Source organism: Pipistrellus kuhlii, unplaced genomic scaffold, assembly GCF_014108245.1.
Source record: "Pipistrellus kuhlii isolate mPipKuh1 unplaced genomic scaffold, mPipKuh1.p scaffold_m20_p_2, whole genome shotgun sequence".
In the NCBI taxonomy this organism is placed as follows: Eukaryota; Metazoa; Chordata; class Mammalia; order Chiroptera; family Vespertilionidae; genus Pipistrellus; species Pipistrellus kuhlii.
Genome location: NW_023425515.1, coordinates 154,893,561 through 154,916,582, shown reverse-complemented (window position 1 = coordinate 154,916,582; position 23,022 = coordinate 154,893,561). Strand labels below are relative to the sequence as shown.

Here is a 23,022-nt window from a genome sequence, read left to right as displayed (position 1 = left end):
TAACTTGACTAAAACCAGAGAAATAAACTGCCTTGTGGGAGTTGTTTAGTAACTTACATTCAATACCCATATTTGTATATTTTTTTTTCACATTTAAGGACTGAGTTGGTGACAGTTGTCATTTTGGGGTTAGTAAGTGGAAGAAGAAAAAGAGAGGAACCTTTTTTGTCTCTTTAGACACACATGGAAACAGTCCTTTGGATTAGGGGTAGCCAGGCTATTATATAGAGCCCAAAGTGTTTGCTTTTTAAAATTTTTTTTAACTTAGTATAAAGACCTTTTCCTAATGGTTTCTGGATAAAGTTAATTATATGAGTAGAAAATGCTGCAAAAGATGGTATATTGCTAGCAACCAGTTCTGATTGGCCTGCGGGGTGTTGTCTGTATAAAATTAGATCCTTGTGTTGGGTTCCAAAAAAAGGTGTGAATGTGAAGAAGTGCTAAATCATGACTCCAGAGAAAATGTCGGGCATGAGCAGTTTTTAGTTTAAGTGAAAACCAAACTTTTGCATTTGGACAAAGAAGACAAGGAGAGAGAAGGGTGAATCACTAACTGATATAAAAGCATTATGGTGATCAAGTTTCAGTACACTTGAATCAGACCCTCCACAAAGGCTGTGACTAAAGGGAACTAACTCACTTAATTGATATGAAAAACTTCGCTGGGCATTTGTCCTCAATGTCAGATAAGTAATTTTTAATATAATATATCCAAGATATGGAGACAGTTAAGAAAACAGTTCGAGTTTTAATAATTGCACTCATAAGTAAATGGATCTATCATTATGTTGTCGCAAAGAATGACAGTGAGCAGAGACATCCTGCAAATCCCTCTCAGATAAGTGTTCAGCGTAATTAGACAGACGCCGTCTCTTCTGTTCAGTGCAGCATTAATCAGGAGAAGTGCAGCTTTACACAGGAATTTTTTCTGATTTGTCATTGTTAAAAAAATATATAAGACCTTTTTTGTCAGATACTGTGCTTCAGAAAATGATTCAGGTATACTTGTATACAAGTATTTCCCATTTTACTTGCTTTTTTTTTGGTAATAATGTTCATTAATAGTGCACTCCTTTTGCATCCAAAAAAGAAAGCTGCATTTGAAATTAGTGGTTCATTTTGTTTTGTGAAATTTCAGAATGAAAACTATATGAAGTATATATAAGCTTTGAAATGACCTGTTGGCTCATATATCTAAGATGATGGCATGACTCTGTTAGAGGTTTTCTTATAAGGCAAAGGCTGGAAGTTTTTTGTATTAAATAGAAGCTTGAGAGACAACCTCTTTCTCTGAAAAATTTAATGTGAAAATGATGAAACATGTTGCCCCTTTCCAGCATCTATAGGCATTGCCTTATAAAAGAAAATCAATTTCCTTTTACCATGTAGCTTCTAGCTGCGACTCTACACTGCTGCATAGTTATAAAGTAGTATCAGTTCATTGCACAATTCTGTCTTCCCTTCTTCTCAGCGACTCAAAGGCCTTTAGAGGCAAAGAATGGGGTTATTGAAGGATGGCAGGCAGATTTCACTAACAGGTGGAGGTCAAAGTAGTTTATTTGTGGGGACAAACGAGTACAGAGATGAAAAATCAAGTGCTTTGCCATAATAAGATTTAGGGAGAAAATGCTGACTGCACTAGCTCAGATTCTAGCTGACAGAACCCTTTCTAGTGTTTGCTACTTGATTTTACAGTTCAAGCAATTTGAAGAGGCCTAAAGTTATATTTCTCTTTTCTCCTATGAAGTGATTCAATCAGTTTAAAATTTTACTTTAAATAAAGTGATCAATGCTCCACCTATATCCAAGGAATATTGAAACTAATAAGTTCCCATTGCAGGTGTATGTAGAACAGGGAACAACAGAGACCACACATCACTGAAATTAAATTTTACCGGGAGGACCCTTACACTCCACACTTTCAATCATGTTTGGACGGGCAGACGTGAACATAATTTAATCAGCATTTAACTTCTCATCATTGACATTGGTATTGTAGTTGGAGAACAGTATCTTTAAGAATATTGACCAAGCATGAGCATTGGGTTTCCCCAGCTCATTGGAGATGGAAAGGAAAGGGCTTTTATTTTATTTTTTCCTTGTTATATAATTTTGTATTTGTATACTGCATATGTTTTGCTTTTGTATCTTACAAAGGGGTGGGATATGCTGGGGGAAAATATGAAAGTAAGATTTACCTGCTGTTCCATAGCAGGACCCAAAAATGTCAAAACAAAACAAAACAAAACAAAACAAAACAAAACCACAAGCTTACAGGGTGGGGCAAAAATGAAACACAGTGCTTTTACTTGTATTAATAATTATTAATTATTGTATTATTTTTCAAGCAGCTGTAAATCTACTTTTTCCTCATCTTGTAATTTGGTGGCATATAAGACTAGAGCTGTCTAATAGAACTTACTGCAACAATGCAAATGTTCTCCATCTTCACTGTCCAATACTGTAGCAACTAGTCAAATGTGGCTATGGGACGCTTGAAATGTGGCTGTGCTAAGCAACTGAAGTTTTCAATTCATTTAATTTTAATTAAGTTAAATTTAAGTAGCCACCTGTGCCTAGTAGCTACTGTATTGGACAGGGCAGATATAAACTATACATATGTATGATTGAGTTTTTTTACTTTTCGGCTGGATATCTAAGCAGAATGAATAAAACATTTATGCTATGTTATACCATATTTATTTTTCAAGCAAAGGAAGTAATTTGGTTTTCTCAGAAATTTTTTCTTTATTTCCAGTCCTCTGTGAAGGGAAGTGCTCTCTGTGTTGAGCCAAAATCAATCGTTCTCTAACACAAGGGGGATAGGATGGCTTGGGGGAAGATGATTGGGTGGGGAATCTCCAACTTGTACATATATGGAGCATGAAATACAGTTTTTAAATTTCAGTCCTGACACTGGAGTATCTGTATTTATCATGAAAGGAGAGGAAATCCCCTGAGAAAAAAAAAATCGAGACTTTCTTGTTGGCCCAGGAACCCGACTTCTCTATGACATTTTTCTTGTGTCTATTCTTTACTCTCTCTGGTTGTAAATTGTCACTCACAATGAACACTTGGAATACATTAGAGAAATCATTATTTCTTTTCTCCTGAATAATCCATATCATTTTCATTCCATTCTCCCTTTTTAAAAATGGAAGAACTGTATCCAGGCCCTTTAAATTTCCTGAACTTCTCTATGATGTGGTAATTCTTTGGGGGGTCCTCTTGGCTTATTTTAAATGGTTGCCTATAGTGTAAGAAGGATAAACCTCAGAAGTGGTATTAGCTCTCATTTTATTCTCTCCATCATAAAAATGATTTTAAAACATTTTTATTCACTGGAAAGGTTAAAAGTCAAACTAGTCTGAATGTTTTACCTTTTTTATTGTGGAGTGTGTTCATCATCATAAATTACACTAGAATGAACCCTAATGTATTTTATCATTAGGACACAAATCCAAGTTGAATGCAGTATCTTCAACTACCTCCTCATGTCACACAGCATGTGTTTATACCCACAGGAAGGGAACAGTTCTTTAACTGTGGGATTAATCTGTCCATTCACAGCCTTTATTTAGCATCCCAGTTGGAGATGATCTCATCACAAGGTTCAGCTGAAATGGGCCTAGGAAGGGCCTGTTCTTGCCTGTGGGGCAGCTGCAGAGCTCTGCATCTGGAACAGATGAGTCTGTGCATAAATGCGCCAGTGGTGGATAACTTGGAAAAGTGGTACTGGTACTCAGCTTTCATCCTGTGCTCAAGAAATGACACTGAAATGTATGCTTCACTGTTAGTCTGACTAACAGTGGGCATTCGTTCTCCACACTTAGACCGGGAGGTAGAGAGGTATCTGAGTGCCCAAATATAAGGTGAACAGTCACAGTAGCAGTTAGCATGCCATTTAGGCTGAAGAACAATATTTAGGTGTCATTATTTTTTTTAAATATTTTTATTGATTTTTAGAGAGAGAAGAAGGGAGAGGACTAGAGAGATAGAAACATCGATGAAGGAGAAACATCACTGATCAGCTGCTGCTTGTGCACCCCTCACTGGGGAACCAATCTTGGGCATATAGCCTGACTGGGAATCGAACCAGCAATTTAAGAGGTTGACGCTCATCCTCTGAGCCATACTGGCTGGGCTTACGTGTCATTATTAAGCTCTACCCTGTTTCCCCAAAAATAAGACAGTGTCTTATATTAATTTTTTCTCCCAAAGTTACGCTAGGTCTTATTTTCAGGAGATGCTTATCTTTCCATGCACTAGGTCTTATTTTCGGATGTCTTATTTTCGGGGAAACACGGTATTTTAAATCAGCTCATGATTAGTTTGTATCAGTAGTATAGTTAAATCATCATAACTTTTTTTCAGAAATAGGCATCTTGGAGGGGTACATCAAAAGGAGGAAGAGCTTTGTCTCGCTTAGTTCAAATCCTGACTTCTCTGCACACTAACTGTATGGCCACTCAGCTTCAGGACTTCTCTCCCCCAGTTATCCTCTCTGAGTCACTGTGTCTGTCCATCTGCTGGGCCATTTCTGCAATTGAGCATGCTTTACTGTCTCCCATCTTCAGAAAGCTCCACCTTGCTTCCCTCCCTCTCCCTGTAGCTACTACCCTATGTTTCTGCTTCCCTCTGCAGACAAACTTCATCAAAGAGGTGATTGCCCCTGTTTTCCCTGCTTCTTCACTTCCCATTGATTTTGTAAACCACTCTACCCTATCTTCCATGTATATTCTCATCCTTGACCTCTCAATAGCATTCATCTCCCTCAATCACAACCTTCTTCTTGAAATACTTTCTTGGTTTCTGTAAAACTACACTTTATGATGAGTTAAATACTTCAATTTAGTTGTCTATTTTGACACTAATTTTGGTAGCTCAGAGGCTTCCCTTGATGTCAAGACTTACTTAATTCTAAATTATAGTGTTAGACTTTACCTCTGATCAAGTGATGCACTGCTGCATTACAACATACACTAAACTTATATCAATGACTCTTAAAAGAAGAACTTTGATCCTTTCTGCTTGTGTCTTCAGGAGGCTTCATAGAGAAAGCAACTTGTTGAGTAGGCAAGAGGCCTATTGTAAATATTACAAATATTGTAAATATGTGTATTTTCTGTTTTACAGTTTAACATCTCTCAGTCATGATCTTCTAGGCATGTGTGATATTTATTTATTGGAGGTTCTGTGATAGAATTACTGCTGATGCATTCAGTATGTTTAATAAAATTCTAACTGATCCATACTAAGGCCAAGAAAAACTTTTGATATGTAAGACAAGGTGATTCTTAGTTTTTCTTTTTTGCATATTCTTTTGCAAGTAATATACACTTTCTTTGATTCTCCCCCCCCCCTTGGATAGCCAAATTAGAAATCTCAACCCTAAATATAATTAACTAGAGGCCCGGTGCACAAATTCATCACATGTGAGGTTCTGCTGCCTGCCCTAGTTGGGCCAGGCCAGCCACGGGGAAAGAACGCAGGAGGTCGGCCATCTGGTCCCACCCCCTGGTTGAACTCCCAGTTGAACTCCTGGTGGAACTCCTGGCTGAGGAGACAATTTGCCTATTAGCCTTTTATTATATAGAATTGGCTTAAATAGGACACTTTCTGTAGTGTGCAAAGGGAACTACATGAGGGAGTGTGAAGTTTCACACAGTGTACAAGGTTTAGAAATGAGAGACCTGAGTCTGGAATATCAATTAGGAGCTGAATGATCTTGAGCATGCTGCTTGACATCTCTTGATACCTAGTTTCTGTAACATTAAGTTATAGGTAGATAGGACAATAATACCCATCTATCTGAAATGAAGATGTTAAGGATCTGAGTTATTCATGATTATAATAGTCCCCCCTTATCCACAGAGGATAAGTTCCAAAACCCCCAATGGATGCCTGAAATCACAGATAGTACCAAATCCTATATACATTGTTTTCCTATATATACACACCTATGATAAAATTTAATTTATAAATTAGGCACAGTAAGAAAATAACAACAATAGCTAATAATAAAATAGAAGAATTGTAACAATATACACTGAGTAGCCAGATTATTATAATCTCTGAACGCATAATAATCTGTCCACTCAGTGTACACGTGGACAGATTAGAGGCCACACACACATACATATTAGAGGCCAGGTGCATGAATTCGTGCATGGGTGGAGTCTGGCCAGGGGGAGTGGACATAGGCGGTTGGCCAGCCTGCCTGCTGGTTGAACTCCTGGTGGAGGGGACAATTTGCATATTGGCCTTTTATTATATAGGATATACACTGAATGGCCAGATTATCATACATTTAGAGATCATAATAATCAGGCCACTCAGTGTATTGTATTATTTGAATGTTCTCTCCCTCTTGCATAATATCTCAATATACTGTACTCACCTTTTCACTTAAAGGAAGCTCTGTATGGCTTCTCTTTGGCATACCTGAATTGCCAGCATCACTACTCTTGCACTTTGGGGCCACTGTTAAGTAAAATAAGAGTTACCTGAACATGAACACTGCAATCTGCTAAAATCAATCTGATAACCCAGACAGATACTAAGTGACTAGCAGGGTAGGTAGCATATACAGTGTGGGTACACTGGACAAAGGGATGACTCACATCCCGAGTGAGATGGAGCAGGAACACACGAGATTTCATTGTGCTACTCAGAACAGCACACAATTTAAAACTTATGAATTTTTTATTTCTGAAAGTTTTCATTTAATATTTTTATACCACAGTTGACTACACATAACTGTAATCATGGAAAACAAACTATAGATAAGGGAGGACTACAATCCATGCCACATAGCATGTACTCCATAATCTGTAGCTCTTATTATTATTAGTCTGTTTTTTGAAAATGATCAAAATGCAAATGTTTGATGATCAAACTTCTGGCTCTCTTGAGGCCCCTAGATGGATGAAAGTGTCCAACAGCCTTTAAGTTTGGTATGATAGTTGTGTTAGTAAAGCAGTTGTAAAACTAGGTCATGGGGAATTAGATGATGGCAATGGAGAGGAGAATATCTAAAGCCAAACATGAACAGCCAAATTTATAGCATTCTGTGGTCCTCTCTAACCTGCTTATCTATTGGATTTTTAAAACTAAAGTACAGAGTTTGCTTGTTTCCAGAGTTTCTCTCAGATTGTGAGTAAAAATGAACATTATTGAAAGTAAACATTTTTTAACTTTAAAGAAAGACGCATATACCAGTTAAGTCTTCTCTGGCAACTTGGATTACATCACCCAAACTCGAACAACAGACAAGATAAAGTCCTGCTGTCCTGAACAGCATTTACCAGGGATAATTTTCACAAGACAATGCATTTTTTAATAAGTCCTCTGACAACTGAGCAGTAACACTGACCTGTTGCAGTTTTTTCAAACAAAAAACAGCATTGTACTATCTTGTTATTCCTGTAGGATTTGCTTCACAATTGTCACTGTAAAGTTCTTGGTTAAAGTGTTGGGTAAATATCATACTTTGGAAGAGTGGGGGAGTTGAAATTATTTGTGTTTCCCTTGTATCCCATATCCTTTTAAAAAAAATTTTCTTTAACATCAGGTTGCAGCAAAAACTTATCAAAACAAACCTTGATTTGTTATAGGAGACCCCAAGAATTATATCTGTGTTGCCCCATACTGTTTGATCTGATTTTGCTATTGATGTTTCTTGAAAGAATAAGGGGGAAATAGAAAATTTCATAAATTTTTACATCATTGGAAATAACCATTTGTTGTCCTCCCCGACCCCTCCCAGGAAGCTGTCTTAACCATTTTCTCTAAGCAAGTGTAGGCTAATGCAAAACCTCACAACCTAAAATGGATTTGCTAAAAATAATGAAAACTTGTGGAATTCTAGAGAGTAATCAGTGCACAGTGGGCATCTTTAATGCACACATTTCTAGCACTGACAGTCTTATATTGCAATATCATGTTAGTTTTCTATTGCTGTATAAAAAATTACCATAAACTTAACTTAAAACAACATGCAAATCTTATCTCACAGTTTCCATGGGTCATGTTTCTCTGTACAACAAAGCTGGTCACTCTGTGTATGGTCTGTCCCACAAGGCTGCAATCAAAATTTTGTCCAGGCTACATTAGCTCAGAGTCTTCTTGCAAACTTGCCTGATTGTTGAGATACTTCAGTTTTATTTTATTTTATTTTATTTTATTTTATTATTTTATTTTATTTTATTTTATTTTATTATTTTATTTTATTTTATTTTATTTTATTTTTGTTGATTTCAGAGAGGAAGGGAAAAGGAGAGAGAGAGATAGAAACATCAATGATGAGAGAAAATCATTGATCAGCTGCCTCCTGCACGCCCCACACTGAGGATGGAACCTGCAATCCAGGCATGTGCCCTGACCTGGAATTGAACCTTGACCATCTGGTTCAGAGGTCAATGCTCTACCACTGAGCCATGCCAGCTGGGCAGAATTCAGTTTCTTGTAGCTTTAACACTAAGGCCTAACTTGCTTAAGGCTGAATATCTGCTAGGGTACCACTTAGTCCCTAGAGGTCCCTGCAGTTCCTTGACATGTGGCCCTCTCACAGGCCCTTTTATAATATGGTAGCTTACTTCTTCAAAACCATCAGGAGAATCTGACTTCTAATCACTCTTTAAAAGGGTTCACCTGATTAAGTCAGGCCCACCCAGAATAATAACTTTTAGCTTAACTAAAAGTAATCTGATTAGGGACCTTAATTACATCTGCAAAAGTCTCTTCACCTTTGCCATATAACCACCTAATCACAAGAATGGCATCCATCATACTCATCAGTACCACCTATATTCAAGAGGAAGGAGTTATACAAAACATGTACCCAAGGGGCCAGGAACCTTGGGGCCATCTTAGAATGCTGATGATTATAAATGCAATGATGAAATCTAACAGAATCTTGGTGGATACTGTATTTGACCCGGACTTGCAAGGATTTCCTGGTGGGCATCTTGCTCACAACTGCTTCCAGTGATAAGAGTCACTAGTTAGCTAGAATTTCTTTTATGTTTGCCTTTGTTCACTGTACATTAGTTGACATGACTGAGATAGCTTAGAAAAATGGCAAAGTGAAGGAAATTTAAAATGTCTGATGGTTAGAAAAGCAATGGCAAGCCAACGTGCTTCTTGTAATTCACCTCCTATTCTATTTGCCACCTTTGGGATTTTTATACTACTCAATATGAGGAAATGTCCTGTTGAATCAAAGAGCATGCTAAATTTCTTCTCATTCTATAAAAGTTTTCATTTTTACATATTGAAGTGAACTTTGAAGTGATAGGTTTTTTGTTCCAGAAAAGAAAAGGGGGGTAGCATTAATTTAACTAAATTTTTTTTCAGAAATCTGATATTTCTAAAAAATAATAATAATAATAATACTTTGAAATTCAGATTTTGATTCATTAAGAAAAAGCCAATTAGACATTAATCTATATAGTAATTGTGTCTAACAGTTATACATAACTAATTGGTAACAGATTTTAACAGGGAGTTGTTTTTTTAAATAACATACAGAAACCAAAGTTGATCTCAAAAACAAAAGTCAAGATTAATGTTCTCTTGTTTATTAATATAAAGCAGTTTACTAACATTACATATATGAAGCAAATTAACCAAAACATACATTATGCATATGGAGAAAATATTAAAGTATATATTAAGGAAGTGTGCTCAGTATAGGTCTTTTAAAAATAAAAACATTAAGTAATTTTGAGATTCATGACAGCCTTGGGGTTCATATTACTTGACTATGATAAATTTAGAAAATTATATACAGTTTGGCTTGTTCTTATTGCACACAGATAACATTTCTTCTCTCTTTAACCCTTTTCAAGAGGATCTGAAATTTGCTGTTTGAACCCATTTATCGTTCTTGATGCTTGTTATTACTTAAATTTTACTTATACCTCACCTTTTATAAGGGTAAATAGTGGACTTAATCATGTCAGTATTTCTGCAGCATTGTACTAACACGAGCTGGAGCACATAAAGTTTTTTTCTGGAATCCAACTGCTTGCTTGCTTTAATAGAGTTAATTTAGATATTGTGTTCATCAGTGACTCCACTGTCTGAAAAAAATTCTGCCATTTAAAATTTTTGACATTTTCATTTTCTATTCTATTTCTGTTTTATAACACATAATTCAGGCATTTGACTGAGTTTAAATCAGTGGGCTGGCTGGCAGCCTAAAAATTTGTTTGCACAGAAGAGATTTGAATGAATTGGGAGATTTGTTTAAGTATTGGTAGCTCTTTATTTCTTTCCTATAATTTTTTAATTTGAAATCTCCTCTCTGATGTAATTATGTGATTAGACCTTAGGTTAGTTTGCATGAAATGAATTTTAATCCAAAACCACAATCTTCCCTAATGATGTTAGGACTGGTGTGACTTTGGTTACTGATTCAACGAGCAAAGAAATGTAGATAAAGTCACTGAATGACTTTGTTTTTAATTGAAATCGCAGAGATATTGATTAGGATGGATCTGATCTAGATCTGTCAAATTAGTAGAAATCACACATAACTTCATATTGTCCTTAATGTCTGGCTATGGAAATGTCCTTACCAATTTGCAATTTTTTCCCTTGGGCTTAGACCTCAAGTTTTGCTATATCCAAGCCTCTATTAGTAAAGCCACAGGTAAAGCTGAGACCTATGCAATTAGTTTCAATAACTTTTCAGGCCGCATGCTGTGTTCCAGGCCCTTTGTTAGATTCTGAAAATAGAGGGGACAAAGCAGAAAGGTCTCCTCCTTATAGAATCTGTAATCATACTAGAAGCTTGTGTTGTAGAGTCTCACTAAGGAAATCTATGATCAGATATACAAGGACATAGTTAGACATAGGCCAGACTAACTAAATTTCAGAACAGACTACACCTATAACTTGCTTGGCACAGTGCATAGTCGTTAGCATCTACTCAGTAACAGCTACATGTTTATACCATTATTAGCTTTATTATTTATTTTTCCAGTTCACCCAAATCTGGTCATAGGCAGAACACATGTGGGCATGCATAAGTAAAATGAGATTAGGTCCTTTTGACAAAAGTGCAGACCAAGTATGTGCTACTAATTTAAGAGAGCCCAAATTGGCCCTGTAATGTGGATACTAGGAATCATTTTCTTTATTTTTATATCCAAGGTTTCATTGTTTTAATTGGAACACTACCAAACTGATAGATGCCTCCAGTTGTGTATGTTAGTGTGATTGCTGAGAACATTACAAATTCAGTAATAATGAGGGACTATTTTCCTATTATTGTCTCCCTGAAACATTCCCTATGCTGGGAATGCTATGGAAAATCTTAGAGATTGTAGTAAAAATACTATTTTTAAAAACAAACTTTTTATTGTATTTTCTTAACATAAAAGTAATATATGTTCATCATGGAAAAGACAAGTAAGCAAAAAGAGGTAATGAAAATCACCCGAATCCTACGCTCTGAAAGAACCACTGTTAAGTTCAGCCAGTTTTCTTTCTCTATACCCAGAATGGTATTAAGTGGCATCATCGTGAAACACCCTATTTTATAATTCCTTTCGATGTCTTTATTCTATGTAATTGAACAAATATATTCCTCTGTCATTATTCTTTTACAGTATTATTTGCATTTGGTTCTATCAAATGAAAGTTGTTGGGCATTTACGGTATTTTTTTTACTTTTATCTTTTTTTTGTTTCTATTATAAATAATTTATTGAATGAGCAACTGAGTTGCCATTGTTGGAAGTTTTTAAATCTTAAAATAGCTAAATTATTTAGAATCATTTAAAGTGCTTTGGTGCACTGTACCTGGGAAGATGAAATAATGGCAAAGAGGTCTTCTTGTGCTTCCATAGCCTCTTTTTTGAAGGGTCCTAAGAGGCTGAAGGGGACTTGCAACTTTCAGGAAACACTGGGAAAGTGGCATTAATCAGAGAAGATCAATGATGCCAAAATGGACTGTGATTTAGTAGAAGGTGAAATCATTATCTACAGACTTGTAAGGGGACCATTTTGTCACCTGTTAGTCCCTGTGACAGATTCAAAGCAACTGAAAACAAATTTTTCATTCACCGGTAGATTTATTTTTTTAATTCTTTAAGTTTTATCTTTTAGGTTGCACAAGCTGTTGTTCCATGAATTACAGTGTGCTTATCAATCCATCCTTCTTGCCAGGAATGCCATCTCCAACAACACTGAAGAAGTCGGAGAAGTCTGGTTTCAGCAGCCCCTCCCCTTCGCAGACCTCCTCCCTGGGAACAGCATTCACCCAGCACCACCGGCCTGTCATTACAGGACCCAGAGGTGAGGCTCTCCACAGGCGCCCTGGGTTTTGCTTAGATCATGGCCTTGAGGCCAGAATAGCCAAATGAGGGACTCCCCCAGAGTGCTCCTGAAGGCAGTGAGTGTTCCACTTTCTTATCATTGTGGACAGTTTTGGAGTGTTAGGGACCAAAGAGATTTGACATTAGTCCCTTGATCATTAACCTAAGGCAAACAAGGGACCAAACCACTTTCTATGCCAGTGTGACATTGTAAAGTGGTGGGAGATCATTTTAATTGAACCAAAATCAAATTCATTTTGTAAATTACACAAGAGTGGTGTGTGTGTGTGTGTGTGTTTGTGTGTGTGTGTGTGAGAGAGAGATGAGCAAGTACAGTTGACCTTTGAGCAATGCAGGATTTTTAAAAACCCAGATAATAAACAGAACCACAGGGTTAAAACCTAAGTTGTTCAGAGATCAACTGTATTTTCAATAAGCAATTGGGAATGGGCATATGTGGAGGGCTGACCTAAGTTATATGTTTGTTTTTGACTGTGGAGTTAGTTCCCCTAGCCCAGACTTTGTTCAAGGGTCAACAGTAATAGCTTCTTTTTCATTCTCACGTTCCTTGAAACATTTTGCATTGAGGTTGTCTGCATCACGGTGTTGACTGTTGACTAGCAGTCTTCATTCACTCCTTTTGAAGTGGTAGATAGTTGGTCTGGTTTTCATTGCAATGTTTTCATTATTTTTGCCTTGTGTGCTTTTAAGTTTATTATTAAAATGTGTCCACAAGAAATATGATTTGTATTTCACATTAAAGACAAGCTTTAAACCTCAAGAGAATGTCAGCAAGTCACTTAACTTGATCTTATGGCAAGACGAAAATATTTATTAGTTTGTTTATGAAACTCCCACAGTAGGAGTATGAATAATTGTAACCACATTTGCTTTCTTCCGTCAGATTTTCGTTTAGGTAGGTCTGTGATCTTCCAGCTGGTATCATAAAACATCCTAGAAAGTAAAGGTCTCTCATCCACTTTGACATATGCCTGGAAAAACTGATATTTCTTGCAATAATCTCACAGTCCCACAAATCTGAATTCCTTTATAAATAAACTGTATGCATATCAGGGAAAGATGGTGGTGAGAGGGCTGCTCATGCACTCACACAGAAATCACACTGAAGGAAATAAGTATTCTGACTATTGTGCGAAGCAATTTCTAAATACACAGTTATGAAACTTGCTCCATCTTTAAACATCTTGTTATCATTGAGAGAACTTTCTCAACTTATTATGCCATTTGTCTGTGTGTGTGATATAATCAGAGAAGGAATATGTGTGTGTTTCCTAATTTTAAAATCTTGTTCCTGAATTGGATTATAGAGTCCCCAAATTCAGAATGGATTTCTTGAAATGGGGTAGTATTATGATATTATCACCATATTCGGTATTCATTAAGCATCTAAACTGTGGTGGAACATAATAGATGTGAAGCCCTTTTAGTCAGAAAGAAGATTTTTGGTCTCAAGGAGGCAAGGCATGTGATGTTTCTCATCTTTTTATTGTCAGGTTCACATATTCTAAATGCTAAATGAATGTTCAAAGCAGAAATTTCTGCAGGAGCTCAGAGGAGGGGACTCTGGAGGTTCACCTGAGAGTGTGTTACTGAGAATTCAGTGGTTCCTGTCCTCATAGAGTGGACAGTCGCGTTCAGGAGACAGACACAAGAAAATAAACATGTTGTTTCCCAAACTTTTTGACATATCTATAATTTTCATAACACTGAGTACCCCTTGTACTCATGAGAACGTAGAATTAGGTGCAGCTAAGCACGGTGCAGTGCATATCCCCACCAAACTCTAGTGCAACGTGTACCCCCGCCAAACTCTTCCCGTACCCCTGGGAGTACACGTACCACACTTTGGGAAACACTGATGTAGAAGATGATATGGAATGTGCTGTTACTTAACCACTTGTATCTAATAAAAAGACTTTAAAGTGTTGATAACTCAAAGTCAAATCTTAAAGGTTACTTACATGAAGGAGGGAAATTCCAGGCAAAGAAAAGATTCATGATGTAGCCATGTATCAATAGTAAGGATTAGGAAGAACAATATGCTGGCAGCCTGGATAGCTGGGTATGCTACCTCTTTGCTTTCCACTTACCTTCTAGATTTTTAATATCCTCCCCAATAACATAAGGTCAATAATACTACCAAATAAACTTTTCCTCCCAACCTAATATTCTCATGCAGAAATTACCATAAAGTAATATTTCTAGAGACTCTTTGAAGAACATAAAGCAATGTGCATATATATCATCATTTATACAATAAATATTAAGAGCACCATCTATGAGTCTTGCTTTAAAACCACATTTCTAGAAATTATTATAACAATTCCAGCATTTACCCATGGGTGTCATGATTGGGAGCTTTTTTATGCTAGACATTTTCTCAAATGACCCATACTATGTTGAGCCAGAGTAGACCTCTTTAGCCTACAAAATAATGAATTTGGATCTCCAAGCATATTCATGAAATTGTTTTTGAGGAAAAGAGAAAAATGCCTAGTTTAAGAATTATGGAATACCAAAGATTCTTTGTCTTCACCAGAATTCAAGATGGTTCCCAGCATCCTCGGTTCTCCTTTCTGGAATATCTGCTCAGGTACCCATTCTTATTGCACCCTGCCCCCTTAGTGGTCTGGTGAAGGGAATTAGGGTAGTTGAGATGAAACTCTTCAATGGTATCTTTGTGGGTAAGAGTCATAGAGTCAAGATAGGCTAACATGAGACGAGGCTAACAAGATAGGCTAACTTCTTGGGTTAAGATATTTTTAAAGGGTTGGTATTTAGCCTCTCATTATTTAAGAACTATTTGCTGCAAGTACTGCAGTCTCTTCTATTCTTTTCTAAGCCAGTTGAAAAGCTAATGCTTGGGATGACATCGCAACCAGGACTAAGAGTTGATGTTTCAGGAAGATGAGGACAGATTTAAGGAGGGAGAGTCTGACCGAGGAAACCAGGGTAGAATAAGTGTAACATGTACATTAAGAAGAATCCAACCTTACAAACTTACTTGCAAAGGGCCTCGAAGAAGAGAAAGGTGTACCTTTATCAGGGTCCTGAGGCAAGAGGTGGGGTGGAGTGGGGGACAAGTCTTTACTGCACCTTTGCTCAGTGTCACATGGCACATTCACCTTTGGATAGCACACAGGTTGCAAGTCCTCCACTGCCTTCCTTAAAATTAAGATATTAAATTTTCTCATGGACTACCTTGACTAGACAAATACTAGTTTGTAAGCAATAACTATGGGACATATCTCAATGATATTTTAACAGTGGCCCTATTTTTCACTGCAAGCCTAAGCTGTATGTGGAAATCTGGTGACCACACTTTACACAAGAAACCTCTCTGAAGATTGCAAACAAAGGCAGAAAAGTAGGGCCTTGAAGGGAGGCAGCATAGCATAGTGGTCAAGCATAAAAGCTCAGAGGTCAGAAGGGCCCGTGTTTGAATCCTGTGTCCACCACTTTTATCAACCTGCCACCTAGATCCTCTGAGCCAAAGGTTCCTCATCAATCAATTGGAGATTACAATCTCTACTTCAGGTTAATTCTGTTATCTGAAGAGTAGATGAAATCATGCATTTGTAGTCATTCACACTGTGCCTGAAAATAGAGTATGTTCAGAAATCATGTAAACAATTTCATCACTCGTTTTCATTCAGGCTTTGAAAATCTCATGCTGTCCATCCTGCCCTCGCCTGTCAACATTTTAGCCATCCCAAGACCAGCTCAAGTACTACTTTCCACATGAAACCTCCTCAGATCCACCCAGGCTGCGATCATCTCACACTCCTTAAACTCCTGGGGCCTTTTGTGCCTGGCATTTCCTCCACTGACATTGTGTCTCACACAGTGGGTTTTATGCACAAGATTTGTTGAATAAATAAAAAGTAATCAAATGGCACACAAGTGGACACAGAAGCCATTCATCCCCTCCCTGAAACTGATAGGTTCTCATTGCTTCAGAGGAGCTAAGGGTGACACATGTCTAGTTTATGGAGTACTTCTTTACAATGAGTGTCCAAGATGGGGAGGAAGAACAATGGCCTTTCATCCAAAGAAGACTTTTGCAAGCTTATATAAGTAAAGCTTTGATATGCTATGAAAAAGCTATGCTTTAAAAAATATTTTGCTGTTCTAATCACTTTCCTATTTTCATTGTTGTGAAGGTAGGGATGTGTCCTTTCGTAAAATGAATCTTTTCTCTGATAGTGGATTTTTTGTGTGGCTTCAATAAATCACTTAACCTTCTGGCCTCAGTTTGGCCATCTGGATCATGGGGATAATACTTTGCAAGCTATGCAGTTAAAACTAGGTAAAGGGATTAAAGCATTTTGGAATGTCTTGGGGAGTAGGGAAGCTATTAACTTTCCATAAAGGCATTTGTATGTCATTTTATGTTATTACAATTACTGTGCACTTTAAGCTGAAAGTTTGGGCTTTTAAAGACTCTCTTTTACCAGTGCTTAAAATTTCAAACATAATAAAATATTTGATCATGAAAATTTATCTTATTCATGATACCTGGGGGGAAATATTTTTCTTCCCTTTGCCTTTTCAAGAATTTAAAGTTTGCCTGATGATTTAAAGGGTCTAACTCCTTCTGAGAATTATTTGGAGTAAACATCAGTGATATTTTAGAGTTTCTTGAAAGTTTTTCTTCTTAAAAGTTATGCTTTTTCCTGTCTTTGTTCTTTTCAAAAACAAGAAGATACTGAATGATCCTTAATTTAAATTCCCTGCACTGAGTAGAGCAACTCTGTGCTTTAAGGATTTACTAGTAGAAGTGGGGACGAGCTTGTACTTTGCACAAGATAAAGCAGAGGTTGAAAGTAATTGGCAAAAAAGCACTTACTGAGCTTCATCTAGAACCACAGAATTTCAGAGTAGTGGTCTTGGAATCTTCTGGCCTAATTAATTCCCTATTTCAGCCAAGAATGTGTTTGGCTGCAAGTAAAAGAAAATATAAATAAACAAGTCATATTTTTCTTATATAAAAACAAGTATGTGATTCAGGACTATGTTATGGTGGCAGTATAATGCCATCAAGGACTGAGATTTCTTCTCTTAGCCATGCTTTAGAGGGTTGCTTTTATCCTCCTGCTGTGAACTCATGGTTACAACATAGCCACTGGGCTTCTGCCTTACACTTACATTTCAAGCAGAAAGAGGAACACAGTGAGAGCAAAAAAGTGCCTACCAGCTCATTCTTGTATAGAATCTAATACAGCAAGCTCAGAACTTTGCCATGTGATCACCTCTAGCTGCAAGGGAGGCTGGGAATCTAGATTGTTTTTCTGTGAGCATATTGCCACTCTATGAAATTTGGGCTTTATAAGTAGATAAATAGAAGAGCAGTATGATGGCTAGCAGTTAGCAAGTATTCCACATTGCTCTTACAGGTGAGAAATCTCAGCAGGGCAGAGCCACAACTAGAAATAAGTCTCCAGTGCAGTGCCTTTTCTACCATATCAGTAGTTTCTACCTTTTCTACCCTATTGGGAGAAATGAAATGTACTTATTTAAACAATTAGTTTGTTTTTACATTTTTTATTCGTCAAAGACAAAACATGGCCATTTGTATCATTTGAAAAGCATGACATAACCATGTTATTATACTGTTGTTGTTTTTTAAGTAGCAGCCATAAACAAATCACTCGACCTCTTTTTATTAGCCCCATGAATCCTTGCTGTTTGTAATGCAGGGTTTCTGTTAGGTGCAAGTCACTTCAGAAAACAATTTTTGAGGTCAGTTTGGCTTTTTTAAATATTGAAATTAGCTTGCAGACTCCAATTGCTGTCTAGGGACCCATTAATGTTTTCCACAAACATATGTCCAACACTTATTCTATACAAGGTCTGTATTTCCTGTTAAATAGAGTAAACAGGGGAGCTTGGATTCTGGCCTCAGAGTGCTTACCTCCTGGTGTATGACAGGACAGGAAAACCAGCAGTTGTATTGTCATGATAGGAGAGCACAGGTTGCTGTCAGGGACAAAAGCATTCTGATAGAGAATGACAGTGTCATTTGACACTGTGGGAGTCCAAGCAGGCATAAGACTTAACCCCTATTCCAAAACAGAGTACTTTCTAATTATAAGCATGCAAAACAAAGCCACCGCAAACAAGTCATACCTTTAGATAACTAAGTAGTGAGGAATTAAAACATGCAGAATGTAAGCATGAAGCTAAACCCCCACTTCTCTATACACACACACACACACACACATACACACACACACACACGGGAAGTTTAAAAGTAAAATTGCCCTAATTCTGAAAATATGGGTAAGATACACTAAGACAATATCCATATAAACCAAAGATTTATTGTGCAGCCTTCGAAGAATCATGCCAGGTTTTGTTTGGAGGGGTAGTCAAAAGTTTACATGCTCTGTAAACCTCTCTAAGTCCATGAATCTCTTGGCCCAAACAAGGATTCTGCTCTTAGTGGTGACACATCGGAGGGTCTGCAGCTAACAGTATCTCCCAGCTGGGCCAAGAAAAACAAACTGCAGAGAATTATGAGATTGAAGATCACCTTCCAGGAAGTTGAGGTCACCAGGAAAGTTGGAGGAGTGTAAATTCATAGACAATAACAGAGGAGCAAGGAAGGAGAGGAAAAACACTTATCACTGGATGGCAGGGCACAGTAGAGCAGGAACCAAGTCTTTATTCTTTTTGTATCCCTCAGCCTCCTGATGGGCATAAGGAAAGCATTCAATAAATATTCGTTGAATAAATGAGTGAGTGCATGGATTTGATTGAAAGCAAACAGAGAAAAAGGGGGGAAATAATAGGGAAATCTATTCCCTGTGTGAAATAATAATATAATATTCAAGTGCATGTATTTTAGCAGCATTGAGGGAGGTACAAAGCATGTTGGATACATACCCAATATATATTTGCTTGGTTTTAATTAAGAATTTCTATCTTAATAGGTATTAAGAAAAATGCTGAGTTCAAAATGATTTTCTTTTTTTGTAGAATATTTGCTGGGTATTATACATTTTTCTGTCCAAACTAAGGATCCTTCAGAAGTAATATTCCCTGGCACTTCGTTGCTACCATAACCGCAGTAACCTTTCCCTTGGCATAGGCTCCCATACCCAAGTGGTAAATTTGTTTAGCTTTCTTGTGCCCTATTGCAAACTTCTTTGCCTGTTAGGAGAGCCTTTACCTTAGTTGTAGAGCCTGTTGGTGCTCCTTTCAGTGGAGCTGAATCTAATTTGTCTCTCCTGGTTTAATGCAATTGAATCATCTTTGGAAAATGAGAAGCAATTAAGTACCTGTTGCTAACAAGGTGCTGAAACAATCTGCCAACAGACGCAAGGTGTTTATTTATTATTGGAGTACATCATTTGAGAAAACACTACATTGTCTTTCTATACAAAGAGTTGCCAGAATTGATTTTTAAATTTAGGCATCGTAGTCCTAACAAATACCACCTTTGAGGAGCATTGGAAAGAGAAGCAAAGGGGCCTGTGAAATTAGTCAAGGTTAGCACAAGTGCCAGTGCCCAGCCTAATGGGAAACACTGTCCATGGGATTTGAAGGAACTGGATAGTCAAGAGGAAAAGCAGCTTTTCAGCAAAGGTCCTTTAAGTCTCCATTCAGGAAATTATTAAATTTATTAGCCCGATACTTACAACCAACTATTACTGTCCAGCCAAATGAAAAAAACAAAACACACATACACACAAACACACACAATAACAGCAAATGTTTTACAACTAAACAAAAGTCAGGAAGCGTGTAATTAAAACTATCTTTATTGTATTGTAAAGAGTTTCATTGTGACATGGAAAATATTTAAAGGAGAAGACTGTTTAGCTAATTTGTCTGCAAAGTGAACTGCTTTGTGGAGAGCTACCCTAAATTAACTGGAAGGCCACCCACCGAGGGAACCTCATAAAGGGCCATGACTGCTCAGCTTGGTTTTGTGTGACTGTTCAATAATTACCAGATAAATGCATAACTAAAAGCTCTATCACTCTAATAATTTGTACTGAGATAGACGTGGAGGACACCCTGCTGGGTTAATTTGTCATCCCCACAGCAAACTTCTAAAGAGGGCTCTTCTGCAGTGGTATCATGTTAATATGTTGTCCCAAAGAAGACAGGTTAGAGCAGTAAAACCAATTGGCGTCTTAATCCCTTAAAGAGACACAATGCCCCCAGGGTGAGAGCCAGAGAGAATAGGGTGATTAACCATGTGGACCTACATTTAAACTCTTCTTGACGAAAGAAGCTGCTGTCACTTGTAATTCCCTCTCTCTCTCTCTCTCTCTCTCTCTCTCTCTCTCTCTCTCTCTCTCTCTCTCTCTCTCTCTCTCACACACACACACACACACACACACACACACACACACACAGACTAGCACCATAGACCCACCTATGCATACCCGATGAAGGCAGTGGGTCTGCACAAGGTTTCTTAGAAGTCCTCTTGTTGATAAGACTTTTGGATATCACTTGCACTACAAATCACATAATCAGATAAATCTCTAGAAGTTCCTTTTTTTCTGATTTAACTTCATAAATGTTGAGTCCATGTTTAGACTCAATCTTTATTTTCCTTTTTGGGGGTAGAAAAAGTCCATGGTAGACTTGTATTCTCCTCTTTATGCAGAATGTTTTCTTCTATCACACACAGACACACAAAATTGCTGTTTTAAATATGAAGCTCACATTTAAGCTTCAGTGCATGGTTTTCAACCTTTCCTATCGACAGAACCATAAATCATGTTAAAGTTAAGTGAATTACTGTAGCATGGAACTGTAGCTTTAACAATGTTTATGTAGTATCAGCTTATCATCCATGTAGACAAAGGAGGGTAAGCACTGATATCTGAAATGGGAATGTGCACTCCTATTAATGTGGTTGCAATAACATGAGAGTCACCTATTTCCTGCTGCATCCTTTGTATTGTTGAAACTGGTGCATTTAACCACATGCATGGAATGTTTTTAAAATGTCTATTTCTGCAGTAAATTTACATTTGTCATTTGCCATTTCTTCATATTGTCCCAGACAATTCCTTTTTCTTATGTGCAGACATCTGTGAGGAACATCAGCATTGTCAGGTTGTATGGCAGTACTAAGGGACCTAGGAACAGAAAATTCTGAAAGGAAATAAACCATTTGACTCTGAAAAATAATTCAAACGGTGCAGCAGAGTGTGGTGAAGGAACATAGGCTGAGTAGAACTCAAGGGCTGGCCAGCCACTTGGGATCTGAGGAAACTTGTGCAGGGCACCCTCTCCTGACCTTTGTTTTCCCACCTATACAAACAACGGTTTTACTAGGAGAAGGCAAGGCGGTGAACTGACATTTGGAAAGGGCTTGGTACCTAGTAGGTATGTTACTAAATGATGTTAACTACCTATCAGATTCCCTTTCCCGTGTTACTAAATGTTCACTGTCAGATTCCCCTGTCCACATATCGTTATTTGCTTTTTTGCATGTAAAGAGAGAACAGGGGGTTCTCTCTTTCAACCTGTACTTATGGATCCAGAAGGAGGGTGTGCTTTCCCTTCCCTGGGGGAGCCACATATACCTAGAGAAGGAGATGTGAGCCAGATGGGTTACCTTACCTCATCACTCTTGTTTGGCTAAGAACAGGGGGATCTCCACAGTGGGGCAAGTGGCCTGTCTCCCATGACAGTTATCCTTTTGGCCATGATGGAGACTTCTCTTGGCATGTCTTCGTTCAGGTATGGTTCTTGCTAAAGGGATAAGCACCTTTGTTGTTTACAAGGGTCTGCTGTTTATAATCATCAATTCAGCAAGTAATTCTTAATTATCATCTGCCAAGCATGGTGCTGGGTCTTAATGAACAAACCAGATGAGACAGTCCTGCCCCTCCAATCTAGCAAAACAGATAAAACAGACATTAAACAGATAATTATTACTATGATGAGATTAATGATTGGAGTGTGCAAGAAAGGGATAACAAAGCATAGATCTATAAAGGATTTGTGGAGATTTGGATTTATTTGGGTCAATTTGTGTGAGTCCCTTCTATGGGCATGGAGTATGAATTTAAGAAACCTTGTCATCCTTGAGGGATTTTTCTAGGTCTTCTTGAATAAGAGTTGTTGAGTGGTTGGGTACCCAGTAATGAACACATTATGTAAATAAGGACTCTTTCAATTGAAATATTCTTACAGGTGAAAGAAACCAAACCAAATTGCTTAATCATTCCTCCATTCCCTCAAAAGAACATCATAGATTGGTGCACATAACTGAAAAGTGTAGGGGGTATAGCATCCGGTAGAGCTGAATCCAGGTGCTCTGGTGATGCCTTCAGAAATATGTGTATCTCTTTTTCTCTCACAGCCCTCCTGACTTCTGTGTAAGCTCCCCAATTAAAGTTTCTGAGATTGTGGCAGCTCCAGGTGCAATTTCTACCAATTTAACAATGCCAAGGAAAGAAAACAGCTTTTACAGTAGACAGAGGAAAGATACTACTCCTGTATTCTTATGGCTCTGATTAGCTGGTTTGGATCATTTGCTCACTTGAAAAACAATCCGTATGCTAAAAAGGTAATGGGGCTTATTGGTGTAGCCTCGGTTACATGCCCATTTACCAGCCAGGGGGTAGGGTAAGTCTATCATAACCACACAGACTCAGGATGAGGAAGGATAGTTACCCAAAGAAACATCAGAGCTCTATTTC

At 37.6% G+C, this 23,022-nt stretch overlaps 1 protein-coding gene across 29 annotated transcripts in view; it reads left to right on the top strand.

Annotated features, from left to right (window-relative positions):
- The window catches only part of NFIA (nuclear factor I A), a 371,362-nt gene that overhangs the window by 280,205 nt on the left and 68,135 nt on the right, over nt 1-23,022 (top strand). For 14 of the 29 annotated variants that reach the window (XM_036444064.2, XM_036444063.2, XM_045584531.1 and 11 more), the window contains 2 exons: nt 12,177-12,305; nt 14,886-14,939. The exons of 3 other annotated variants lie outside the window; for them this stretch is intronic. In XM_036444064.2, coding sequence (XP_036299957.1) covers nt 12,177-12,305; nt 14,886-14,939 — 183 coding nt within the window. Of the gene's footprint in view, nt 1-12,176; nt 12,306-14,885; nt 14,940-15,192; nt 15,332-16,002; nt 21,359-23,022 lie in introns of those variants that run through there. 12 more of the 29 variants (XM_036444066.2, XM_036444065.2, XM_036444067.2 and 9 more) reach the window with 5 other exon arrangements.